This window comes from Crassostrea angulata, chromosome 2, assembly GCF_025612915.1.
Source record: "Crassostrea angulata isolate pt1a10 chromosome 2, ASM2561291v2, whole genome shotgun sequence".
NCBI lineage: Eukaryota > Metazoa > Mollusca > Bivalvia > Ostreida > Ostreidae > Magallana > Magallana angulata.
This window is the reverse complement of record NC_069112.1, coordinates 10277134-10290235: the sequence shown is the minus strand read 5'-3', so window position 1 is coordinate 10290235 and position 13102 is coordinate 10277134. Positions and strand designations below refer to the sequence as shown.

The window sequence follows — 13102 nt, the reverse complement described above, 5'->3', positions numbered from 1 at the left end:
TTTGGTTCTTTAATGCATTACAAAATCTGTATCATTTTTAAGTTATCTATAATAGAGTTTACGAGTGTCTTGGCCCCAAATTTAAGGGGCCAGCCCCTTTTTTTTTAATTCAGTCCAAAGGTCTAACGAATACGAACATTTTTTGTTCTTACACCTATCTAAAATTGTTGTTCATTTTTGAGATACAAATTATTGAATATTTTAGGGGCCAGCCCCTAGATCCTTAATGGGGACAGAAATTGGTGTTTTGATTGATGGAATCGATTAAAATCATCAATGCAAGCATTTTCTCTTCTACAAAGCTAAACAAAATATGTCTCCTTCTCTAGATATATTGCGTTAAAGTTTCAGTACTTTGGCCCCTAAAAATCCCTATTTACGTAATAAATGCGCGTGGCCATGATTTTTCCTGATATATATTGTTACGATCAACAACTTTGCTTCTATAATTCATTACAAAATCTTTATCGTTTTTAAGTTATTTGTATTAGAGTTTACGAGTGTCTTGGCCCCTAAATAAAGGGGCCAGCCCCTATTTCTTGGTTTTGTTGGAAAGAACTTTAAATTATCTACCACTTTTATTATATATGTCTTAACAAAATATTAACTGATTAAAAGATACAGATCAAAATGTATGAAATTTTTGATGCAAAATTCGTATCCAATTTTCGAGCCTAGGCGAGCTCAAAGAAATGGCGCCACTGGCGCAAAAAAACTACGTTCTGCACATCTTCAAACTATGGTCTACCTATCCTGAAAATTTCATATTTATATCTCTTATAGTCTCTGAGCTTATGTCTGCACAAAATAGGTCGTAAAAACTGACAAAATCGGCCGTAAATCGGAACCGGAAGTGACGATTTCAAAATTTCAAAAAACTTCTAGAATTATGACCACTGGCAATCATCTGAGAAAAAATGGTCGAAATCGGCCGAATAGTTTTCGAGAAATCGCGTGCACAAAATTCGTGGAAAAAAATAATAATAATAATAATAATAATAAGAAACAGTACGAAAACAATAAGGTCTTCCGTTGGAAACGGAAGACCTTAATAACAAAACTCTTTGATGATTTTTTTCAGACTCTTTTTCGAAAGATGCAAATAATTGTGATTAAATTAATACCAGTCATGCAAGTACTGACTAAAGCTCATTCTTAAATCAATCTTGTTTGTTAGATTGAGGAAGAAATTGTTTTTTAATTGTTTAAAATTGTTTAATTGTTTTTTAATAAGGATCGAAGAACTGTGTCGTTTGAGGAGTAGCACCCGATGAAGGCGAAATTCATAGTCGGTAATTTAAATTAAATAGTGTAACACTTAATTATGTCATTTTTTGCAGCTCTCCGCTTTGCGCGTATCTTTATTAGGGTCTTCCGTCTTCAGCGGAAGACCCTTCTATTATTCTTCGGTTTCTTTTTCACTTTTCTTATTATTATTATTATTATTATTATTAGGGTCTTCCGTCTTCAGCGGAAGACCCTTCTATTATTCTATTGTTTCTTTTTCACTTTTCTTCTTATTATTCTTTTTTTTTCTTACCGATTTTGTGCAGACGATTTCTCGGAGATGGCTGGGTCGATTTCGCTCAAATTTTCAATATAAACGTGTTTTTATCTAAAGCTGATACATTTTTTTTCATTTTTGAAAAAACACTTCCGGTCAGAAGTTATCGTCCGTTTACGATTTTAAAAAGTCAATTTTGTCTGTCGGGTTTCTCATTAACGAGTAAAGATAAAAGGCTGAAATTTTCAGAGATGATAGATCTACCGTTTTTCTAATGTACCTCGGTATAGAGAATGTCCGCCGTCACTTCCAGTCGTCACCGGAAGGAAATTTCAAAAATTGAATTTTTCGACTTTTTTATTTTTTTATATTTTTCTTTGAAATTTTTACACCTTATAGTGACCCTTTTACTGATTAAGAATATGTAATTAGTTTTAAAATCGATCAAGGCATTCTCGAGAAATTAAGCGTCAAAGTTCTGAAGCGGAGTCCGAGTAGCTCAGTCGTTATAGTCGTGGACATGGCCCAGGCGACCCGGGTTCAAGCCTCGAGTGCCGCAAATTTTTTTTTCTCTTTTTTTCGCTTAGATCTACGATTTTATCTTTGAATTGATAAGTTTAATCTTATCTTTTCAAAAATTGGACGGAAGACCCACTCGTTGCTCGCAACGAGATCGAATCTAGTTATTATTATTATTCTTTTTTTGTCTTACAAATTTTGTGCAGGCGATTTCTCAGAGATGGCACACTCGATTTCTTTCAAATTTTCAGGACTTAAGCCTCGTTATCTGAAATTTATACCGCTGCAACAAATTTTGAAAATTCAATTCCGGTCGGAAGTTATCGTCGTTTTACGATTTTTAAAAATCAATTTTGTCTGTCACGTTTCTCAAAAACGAGCAAAGATAGAGATCTGAACTTTTCAGAGATGATAGATCTAGCAATATCCGCGTGTACCTCGGTCACGAGAATGTTGGCCGTCACTTCCGCTCGTCACCGGAAGCAAAATTAAAAAAAGAAAATTTTCAACTTTTTATTTTTATATATTTTTTCCAATAAGATGATAGTGACCCTTTTACTGATTCAGAATATGTAATTTGTTTCAAAATCGATAAAGGCGTTCTCGAGAAATTAAGCGTCAAAGTTCTGAAGCGGAGTCCGAGTAGCTCAGTCGTTATAGTCGTGGACATGGCCCAGGCGACCCGGGTTCAAGCCTCGAGTGCCGCAAAATTTTTTTCTCTTTTTTTCGCTCAGATCTACGATTTTATCTTTGAATTGATAAGTTTAATCTTATCTATTCAAAAATTGGACGGAAGACCCACTCGTTGCTCGCAACGAGATCGAATCTAGTTATTTTACTTTTCATACAAAAAGAGATAACAGCTATTTAACATGTTTTTTTTAAAAGCCGATTGGCTTTAATTTAATAATCTTAACTTGTTCTGTATAGACAATCACTGTATAATACATCAATTTTCATTTAAATACACCGAAATTGTCATAATTTCCAACGGAAGACCTTGTACTGATTCTGATGGTAATTCTTCATTATTGTTATCATTCTTCTAGACTATTTTAAAACCTCAATAACTTATTTGTTTCTCACTTGATTTCATTCAAATTTTTATGGTATATTGTAAATTGAATTAAATTTTTAGAGCACAAAACAATTTGAAATTTAAACTTCTGGTTTTGAGTTATTCCCCTTTTTTTTTAATTTTAGGGGCATTCCTTTCCAAAAAAAGGCTCCGAAATGGTCCATAGCAAATAATTTAAAGCTAAAAATCTTTATTATTGACACAGTGAATTATTGTCCTCTGATTTTTGAATTTTAGTTTTTTCCAATTTTACCAATGAAATCGAAATCTATGTTTAAATCAAAGTACTGAAGTACTGACGGGAGTTGATTTTATCTATTGTTAAATTTTAAAATTAACGATATGTTATTTTGCATGGCAAGTACATTCCTAAAAGTATTTGAATTACGCACATTTTTATAATATCAATACTACAGGAATATCGTAAAAACCTACTGTTGTGTAATATTCAAAGAATTATCCCATCAAACTACGTATCAGTAATCAAAATAGTTATGAGAAATTGTATGGATCCAAGCAAAATTGAACTCTAGTCTCGTTCAACTAGACTCTCAGCTGTATCCGTTAATTTCCGACATGCAAGAGAGACTCTATTTTTGTCATAGATTTACGGAGACAGCCGAGCGTTTGGTTGAACGAGACTATATTGAATTCTGGCGTAGGAATACATAAAATGTACGACTTCAAAAAATATCTAAATTGTGCGTACCATTTAAAATCTGACTTTTTACAAGGTACCTGAAAATGAGTTTCCTTGAAGAACAATGCTTAAGAACTCATTACATCGAATTTATTTATTAGAACTAAATTTTGTCAGCGGTGTTGATTGTACTTAGGTCGAAACACTGTTTCACCTTCGGTTTGCCTGAGTTACTGCATAGGAGAGTTGATTAAAATTAACTCCCAAAAATAGCTAAAGTTTTCTCATGTTTTAGCTTCATAACAGTTTAGTTTAAAATATTTCTAAAATACATATAGAACAAAAATTGTGCATAATTTTAAGGGCTTTCATTTTAGACCATACAAAAGGGCCTGACCCCTTCAAAAGGGGATATATGCACCTGGAAAGTCCTTGCTTTGTAACTAAAAATCGGTAAATATTTCGATAATGCTGTCGCTGGAAAAGTTGTTCTTCATTATCTTATCAATCCACATGTAATTTAGTATCTTTTGGATATTCCATAATATGAGAGTTAATAACCTTCACATAAAAACATGTATATCAGCTTTCATTTTGCAAATAGACAATAACTCCATGTGCATAATTGTGTTTTAAAGTCGCATTAAATATTTTCTTGTTAACATTGAAATCAACAAATTTATCAAAATACTTAGTGTCTTGTGCTTTTATCATAACTAGTTTTGGGATATGTCATGTTCTTATAAAAATAAAAACAAATTAGGGAGCGGTTAATTAAATAAAATTGAAAAATTTTTGGTTTTCTTTTTTATTAATTTAGCACAGGAAGTAAAAGAAAACGATTGGGTATATAATTATATCATAAATAAGCATACAATTACTGCAACATTTTAGAACGTACGCTTTGTGTAATGTATTTACCTAACTCATTCTCCGCACTTGGCCGTGGAGAGTTATCATTCCTTAAATGGTTAGTGGTTAGTTTGTACTGACGCTTAGCACGCTCAACCTTCCTTTCGATAGATGCACGCGAATTTATGTGTGTCGCCGTAAGACGTCAATGATTAAGCACTGTCACAGATTGGCCGTGCTGGTTGTCAAAAAATATGTGCTCTGGGCCATCAAGTGATATAGACTTTACTATGGTTTTTTTTCTCTTCGTTCCTTCCACCACATACTGCTTCAGTACCATTGAGGTTAAACATATTACTGTGTACGGATTCTATCTCTCACAGAACTTTATATTACAGCGAGTACCGCGGAAGTTTAGAATTTGTATATCTCTTATCTAAATCATTTATGAACACAATTTTGGGAGGGACTGGATTTTTCTAATTTCATTTTTGATTTCGCCAATGAATATCATCAGCTCTACAAGAAGGGGAGGAGTGTGGTACCACAGCCCGACTCTTCCGTGTACGATCTATCTAGTGTGATATTCTACCCTGACCACCATCTTGCCAGACGTGTGCTGCGACACATCCTGTCACTTAGCCTATATCTGTAGAGGTTTGTCAGGTAACTTCATCGTCCATTACGACACTATGTAAACAAATGTTGTTTTACATGTTGAATGTAGGAGTGAAGATTCCAGTTTTAGACCTAAAATGAATGTGTTAAACCTATCATAGGGTTTTAAAGTCATCAGATTACACATATTCTTTGATACGTTTTCCCTGAAATTGGTAGACTCAGAAAGATTCAAATAAGATGTTTTCATTTATATAATAATTAATTAATAAAAATGAATCATGATATAAATAGTGACATCATTTTCGAACATTTTAAGTATAAATATCCCCCATAATAGTCACATATAAGATGTACATATTTCCATGAAATTGTTAACATTTCATCAACATGAAAATTGGAAATCATGAACTTTGACCTTTTGTAGTTATAAAATGGGACGGGCAAAATCATTTGAGTTTCATGAGAAAAAAGACTTTAGTATAGTAAACAAAATGGTGTGTGACTTTGATTCAACTTAAAATGCAAGCTGCAAACCTTACTTCAATTCTTATGATCGTCGATGAATATTTCGCCCTTTAACACCACAAAACGAATTCAATAACAGATATCGATTTACAGATTCCACAATTTAAAAAAAATATGCATTATACAGGTTATGTCTGTGGTGCTTTAAATGATTTCTCTGTTTCTTTCTCGATTCAACAGTAAATACAACCGCCCAACTGTAACCTGAATATACGCAGTTAAAAGGGTGATCCGAATATGTGTATTTTCGTTTTCTTGTTTTGAGATATTAAAAAGGAAAAACTGTCATATTTTGGAAAATCCACGGCACCATTTTTTCCGTTCGTCAGGTAACATACCGACATAAACATCAATGTTTTGAAATTGTTGTATATGATATCCAGTTACTATTACTTTCTTGTTTCGCATTTGCAAATATCGAACAGTTTTAGAAACACATTTTTTACAAAAAGTTTGCATAAAATGGTCAACAATTCCTTTTTGATACATTGATTTATTTAGTATTTTTGTATGAATAAGACATACATGTGATCGAATTTAGCTGCAGGTAATGGCTATATATTTGCATCCCTTAATGAGATAAAAGCTAACAAGAATGCATATTATGTTCTTAATAAGTACAATATATAATTTAGAACGAAATGTGATGTATAATCGCACACTATTTTGAAATTATACAATGATACCGTGTTATGAATTACAACACTAGTAATTTAGATAAGTTTTTAAAATGATGGGACGGGGGTATTTCTATTCACAATCATAACATTCGTTTTGAAAACGTCAATGTGTAATTAAATTCTTGCGCGAAAAAGTTAATTTACTTCGGTCCAATCAATTGGATTATAAAAAGGAAAAAAACTTTTCAAGTTGATGGATATTACAAGTTAAGCAGGTCTAATCAAAGGAATTTTCCAATACGGGAATTTTATTCGGGCTGTATCCATACAACCATCGACCTGATCTGAAAGGTGTATGCACTACAATTACTACCGGAGTAAATCTTCAAACACTTCATTGGACCTTACTAACGATTTTATTTCGAATGTAAACCATAAAATCCGTTTCACATGTCCAATTAAGGGTGTATTATGTGATATTTTCGGATTTTTTTTTAAGTTTAACTATAGCAGGTTTTTCGAATATCTCTTTGTTTATTGCACAAGTGTATAAATATGACAGTGGATCGGCCGTAGGTTGCTTAGTTGAAAATCAGCAGAAGACAGAAAAAAGGGTGACAATTCAATAAAAAGGTACTTTGTCAATACAGAGCTTGCATGTTTGTAACTGTGCCAGATGATTTTTATAGCCGTAGAGAGGTTTTCTTCTTAGTATTGTAAGTATAGTATTGCAGTCATGTTGGCTTGTCACAGAAGGCTTTCCTCGGAGAGAGGATAACCCTTGTTATCGTCTTAGTGGATGATCAGTCTGTCGCCCAGACCGCTGTGCTCATTGTATAAAATATATCATTTGCGTACTCGCATCGCAGCGTGTCACCATACTCTTCAAAACATGAGATAGATATGTGAGCTGTACTTCAAAATTAAAGTAACGATGTCAAGTTTAAAGAATCTGGGGGAATAAGCCGAGGCAAAAACCCACATAGGTTCATTAAAAAAATAATATTTTATTTCTAGCAAATTTCACTTTCGTTACATTTATTAAACATATGTGATCATATACATTCAGTGCTGGCATAACCCACAAAAAGTAACTTCACATTTAATTGATATTCAGACAACAAAATAGTTATATGCTAATTTGGCAACAAAATGATATAGAAATCGGATGTTCAGATTATATTTTTTCATAGAGTGGGTCATCGTACCATTTTTTAAATTACGAATATTGTTAACACATATTAACGTCTATCTTTTTCAATTTTCCTAAAAAAAACCCACTCTACGGTAAAAAGTAAGTTTTCTTCTTTTAATTTTTAAGATTGGTCTTTAACTGACTTTTAATCTTTAAGATTGGTCTTTAAATTACTAAGTCCAGTCGTTTGCGTAAAACTGTTAACAAAAGAATCAGCTATATTATAGCATCTAAACATTGTCAAGCGAATCGGTGGTGTAGTGGTAAGCGAGGAGTTCTTTAAACAAATGTAACTGTAAAAGTGGGTGTTCGAAACGTACGCGTTATGGGTTTTTTGTTTTTTTACTTTTTGTTTACATTGTTAGAATGTAATTTTGTTACTTTATAATATACATTGTAAAAATGTAATTTTCTTTTTTTTCTTAATAATAAAGATTTGCTTATAATAACTTGAAATTATTTGATATGCGTTTTCTACTACTAATGTATGTTATTCTCTTTGAGATTGCACGATTTCATATTGTAAACAAATGGTAGTGGTGCATGCAAGAATCAATTAAATGGCAAGATAAAACGTTCCATCTTTTAATCCTTGAGAGTCTTGTTAACACAACAAGGACATACGCTGGACAAAAGCATGTAATTGTGCACAAAATGCAAAATACAAGCCAAGTCAAATGTACAGTATGCGCCTATAGAAAATTCAACGATTATCTAGGCATGTATTTCACTTCCAATTGTATCGGCAGGAAAATCACATTACAAATACGTGTTTTGTTGTGAAAGAAAAAGCATAGTAGTTCTACCAAAAGACACAAAGACCACTAGGACCAGTGACCAACACAAAGTTTGCCCAGTGACCTATAACAAGTCCCCTTGTTATGCGTTACTGGTTTGACTATCGCTGTCTTCCGTGTGGTATATATCAACCGAGAAGGAAGGGGGGGGGGGCTAAGGGGGACTAAGGACTAAGGGCAAATTTATACATAGCAAAAACCTTTTTTTTTGCTTGTCAATATTTTTTTATAAGTCTAGTCCCCCCCCCACCCCCCACTTTCAATTTGCTTCCGACGCCACTGTGTATTTTTTTTTAAAAATACTTGTTTTGAATACCTACAAAAGAAGTTAACTAGATTCTTTCTGTCTCCGAAGCGGAAAAATCGACTCCCCAATACTCTTTGTCGACTCCCCTGCGTTAGGGGTTGTATACGATGACTGAGGTAAATAAGTAAATTAAATATTGTTAGAAATTCATCAACATTTTTGTATTTAACTCTTTAAATGAGTATGTGATTGTCATTCTAAATTCGCCAGTTTAAAGTATATGTAAATACTACACACTTTAAGCGCATTTACGCCTTTCAAATGTCGATTGCCCCTTTCTTGCATTTTTTGTACAATACTGTCCACCGTTTAAATGCCCAGTTAACTCGTACGTTTATTACTTCCTTTAAGACGTATGAGAGGGTCGTGGGCATTTGCAACGGCTTTTCCCCCAGATTATTTAACCGACATCTGTAATCAAGTAAGGTGTAAGGTTCACCGGCTTATTAACCAATCAAACTTCGTGTTACAATCTATGTAAGAATTAAGTCGTCTAACTAGCATTGTGTCAAATATGATTTAGGAGTAAAATTCACTCTTTATTGCAGATTATAAGTACGAGCGACTTTTATTTATTCAGAGAGATAAACACGAAGACACAGATACGGACTGAGAAAATAATGGTATTTTTTTCTTTTGATATTTTTTACGTAGATGTTTATCGATAATATATAACTTATTTATGAAGCATGAAATGACGTTTCTTGTCAAGCTGTCAAGTTGAACGGTACATGATATCTGATCATTTCGTAGATTTTGATCACAAATGTAATATTATTTAAATAGCATTAACATAAGGTCAGATCATTAAGTAGTTAGAGAAAATCTACTTTTCAGTTTTATCCTCATTCAGTTTTTTATGAAATTGAATCTAAAATAGGCAGACTTTTAAATTGACACAGGGAATTGGACTTTTTTTTTTAAATGTTCCTTAACGAAACTAACCACTTTTATTCAATTTGATACACTGTCCCTTTTAAGATCGGTCATTCTCCCTGCATTTGAAATTTTAAAAATAACACACCAACCAGGCTCGATAGAATTCAATAAAAAATCTTTCATTATAAACAGTGACTATTTTTGTTTCCATTTTGAGCAAACATCATCTCTAAATTGCATCAGCGCAGGTGATTTTTGACTAAATGTGAATGAATTAAATTGATTTTTTTTATGTGTAACCAGGGTTATGTCATCAAATATGTACTTGCGCTATAGCATTTGTTTTGAGAGTGTTCGTGTGCGTGTGAGTGTTTATTTTTAGCCCAGTGATGACAGAATTCATCTATAAATAAATGTCACATGATATCTAAAACCTGTTCTACCTGTTCCCGCCAATATTCTGCACTAAATGCTATATGTGAAATACCTGGACACTTTCCACTTCGATGTCCAGACAGACACATCGTTTGAAAATTCTGATGATATGTATATTGTCAGTCTTGGGAGAAGCTGTCCCGGTAAGGCTTTTTAAAGGGACTAAGACACGATTAAAGATCAAAAATTTTATTTTTATTTTTTATGCATAAAATGGTTAACTAGTGCATTTTAAATGATTGACCAAAATATTGAATGTTAAATTCAAGTTACAAGCAAGATACAGAGGTAAGAATTGGTTGTTGTGTAAACAAAGCTGGAGTCTTATAGTTGTTTACAAAAAATGTAATGTAGAAAATTACCATTTCTTAGACAAAATGACATGCATAAACAATTTAAACTAATTCAATATCTTCATAAATACTATTATCAACAAAAGAAAGAGAAATTTGATTGAAACTTACACCAATACAACACATATGTAAAAAAAGACAATATTGAGCTTTGTTTACAAACAAACAATTATGAACTATGTATCTTGCTTATAATTTGATATTTGACTTTCAAATTTTGATATGGCATTATAAACTTCTATATTTATCAGTATAAATATTGAAAATGAAAAAATAAAATTTGACAATTTTAAGTCAAATCGTGTCCAAGTCCCTTTAATAAGTGTAATTGCTTATGTGAAATTATTATATGTTTAAATATTATAATGAAATATTACAGGTTTTTGTACAACTTATAATTCTACTAAATTAAGTGAACCTTAAATGACCAAATCACATTGTCTGAGTTATTTCTACCGACACCGGCTACATATGAAACATTCTTTGATAATTTGTATATTTTTCAGTTCTTATTGGGGTTTAACTTAAACTCAAAACATATCGTTGAAAGTTTCGCCGAATCTTCCTGATCAGGCAAATTTTTTTTATTGAAAAAAGATAGGGAAAAATGTTCAGGTCCATTGGTAAGTTTCACCAGCGTAATTCAACTCCTTATTTGACAATTTTAAGAAAAGTAATCAAATATCTATTTCAGTGTTTTCTTGCATTAAGTTTTTTTGGAAATATGCATCGACATTTTCTCATTCCGTTGTTTTGATGTAGAAGGGAGTGTATCCATTAGTTTACTGAAATGTATTTTTTTATATAAAGCTGTATTTACATTTAAAATTTTGATTTCTAATATGAGCTTTAAGAATAACAAAAACGCTCAATTCTGTGTGATCTTTTTATGATTACCACACGACCTTATTGTCTGACTGCAACATTATTGTTTAACCTAGAAGCACGGTTAATTAAGTCATTGATTCTGAAAGATTTGCAGGATATGAACTGGATTGTTACGTGAACTAATTATTTTTTTTTAAATAGGCATCAACAGAAGCTCAAGTATTGTCATCACTGGTGTACAGAATCAAAAAAACGATTCCTTTGGGTTGCCGTCTTTATGTTTTTGATGTTGATTGCAGTCCTGATGGTTTCCTGTGTTTATCAGCAATAAACATAGGGGACTATAAAACGAAATCGGAATCTATTTTATTTACATCTCCGTATGGAAGGTATATGGCAGCAGGTAGCAGTACAGATTATTATTGTACTTCCGTAAACTCAGTCTTTAAAGTCATCGTGCCAAGCATTTTTCCGAAAATAAAAATTTGGCCTGTCCATGATAAAAAGCCAAATCCAGAATGCATAACAAATGATGGTTACACTCCGCAAGGTATAACGGTCCGTAAAACCGGTGACGTTCTTATTTGTCTGTGGAATAATGAGATCGGTGAAAAAAGTTTAGGAAAAGTTATATCAACAAATGGCATTCTCAACATTTTCACAGATAAAAACCACCCTCTCTACGTCTGCCCCACCTACATTGCAGAGAATGGCAATGGAGACATCTGTGTCTCTGACGTCAGAGCCGTGGTTGTTACGGACGCCGGCGGGATGTTGAGATTCCGTTACCAAGGAAACTCCAGTAGCAGCAACTTTGATCCGTATGGTATATGTTGCGATTCGTCGTGCAACATTATCGTTGCTGATACGAAAAACGACAAAATTCACGTGGTTGATAAGGACGGTCAATTTCTTTATCATGTGATCTATCATGGAATCAAAATGCCGAGGGTTCTTTGCATTGACAGAAAAAACAATTTACATGTTGGAGAATGGCATACTGATACCATTAACGTCATTGAACGTTAGTTTGCCAGTCACAGTTAATTACTCACACACAAACTTTTATTCTTTATTCTATGAGATCTGAAATGCACAGCATTAGCTGTTTCGTACTTTGCTATGTACTTAGCTATAAAGTATTTTTTTGTCCAAAAAAAATAAAACATGTTAGATTCAAAATCTGTCTTTTTGAAAATACATAACTCTTCTTTCTAAAAAAATGATTGTCCGTAAATTACCACGACCTCCCGACCCTATGTCGTCAATAGACTTTCAGGAGCTTAAATCAATATTCTTCTTATTTCCGATGCCAGTTGTAAGTAATGTAAATAAAGCTAGATGCTGTCATTGGACAGTAATACCCGCACCAAGTGTTTGCCTCTAAATAACACTGTTTAGTATTAGTTTATATAAAAATGGTGGCCACATACAAGTTACGGTAATATATTTAAAAATTCTAATTTTCAAAAAGGATGAGATCCCTTTGCCATATGAAAATACGCATGAGGGACACTTTATGTACAATTTGGAGTTGAACTGTTGGCATGTGAATTTTAAGTTAATCAATAATCTTAACATTTCATGTAATTGAATGGTCTATATGATTATTACAATCAAAGTTGAAATATGCCCCCTCCTCTCGGCGGTTGACTGCATTAGATTTGCTTATGTGTGCCTACATGAACATCATCATGCGCACAGATTTATAGAAGGGGTTAAAATGAGTCCCCCCCCCCCAATGAAAATTCATTTATATGAATACATAATGTAGTAAAATTACCAAAAACACACCTCGGATACCAATGCCTTCACAGACATGTAAACGCTCAAACCCATTGCGCTTCACTGTTAGGAAACTTTATTTGGTTGGGGGGGGGGGGGATTATATTTATACTTAATTGTTTATTTCTATAGGAAGTATACATCACAATATGCAGGTGTCCTAT

At 32.9% G+C, this 13102-nt stretch overlaps 1 protein-coding gene across 2 annotated transcripts; it reads left to right on the top strand.

Moving 5' to 3' along the window:
* Positions 1-5183: 5183 nt before the first annotated feature.
* On the top strand, positions 5184-12303 carry LOC128173009 (uncharacterized). Of its 2 annotated transcripts, none has more exons than XM_052838760.1 (3): positions 5184-5259; positions 9207-9281; positions 11355-12303. In XM_052838760.1, the coding sequence occupies exons 2-3, from the start codon at positions 9279-9281 to the stop codon at positions 12180-12182; spliced, it is 831 nt and encodes a 276-aa protein (XP_052694720.1). In that variant the 5' UTR covers positions 5184-5259; positions 9207-9278; the 3' UTR covers positions 12183-12303. The 2 variants fall into 2 exon arrangements, with proteins under 2 accessions (XP_052694720.1, XP_052694718.1); XM_052838758.1 differs by lacking the exon at positions 5184-5259 and adding an exon at positions 5939-6068.
* Positions 12304-13102: the final 799 nt, after the last annotated feature.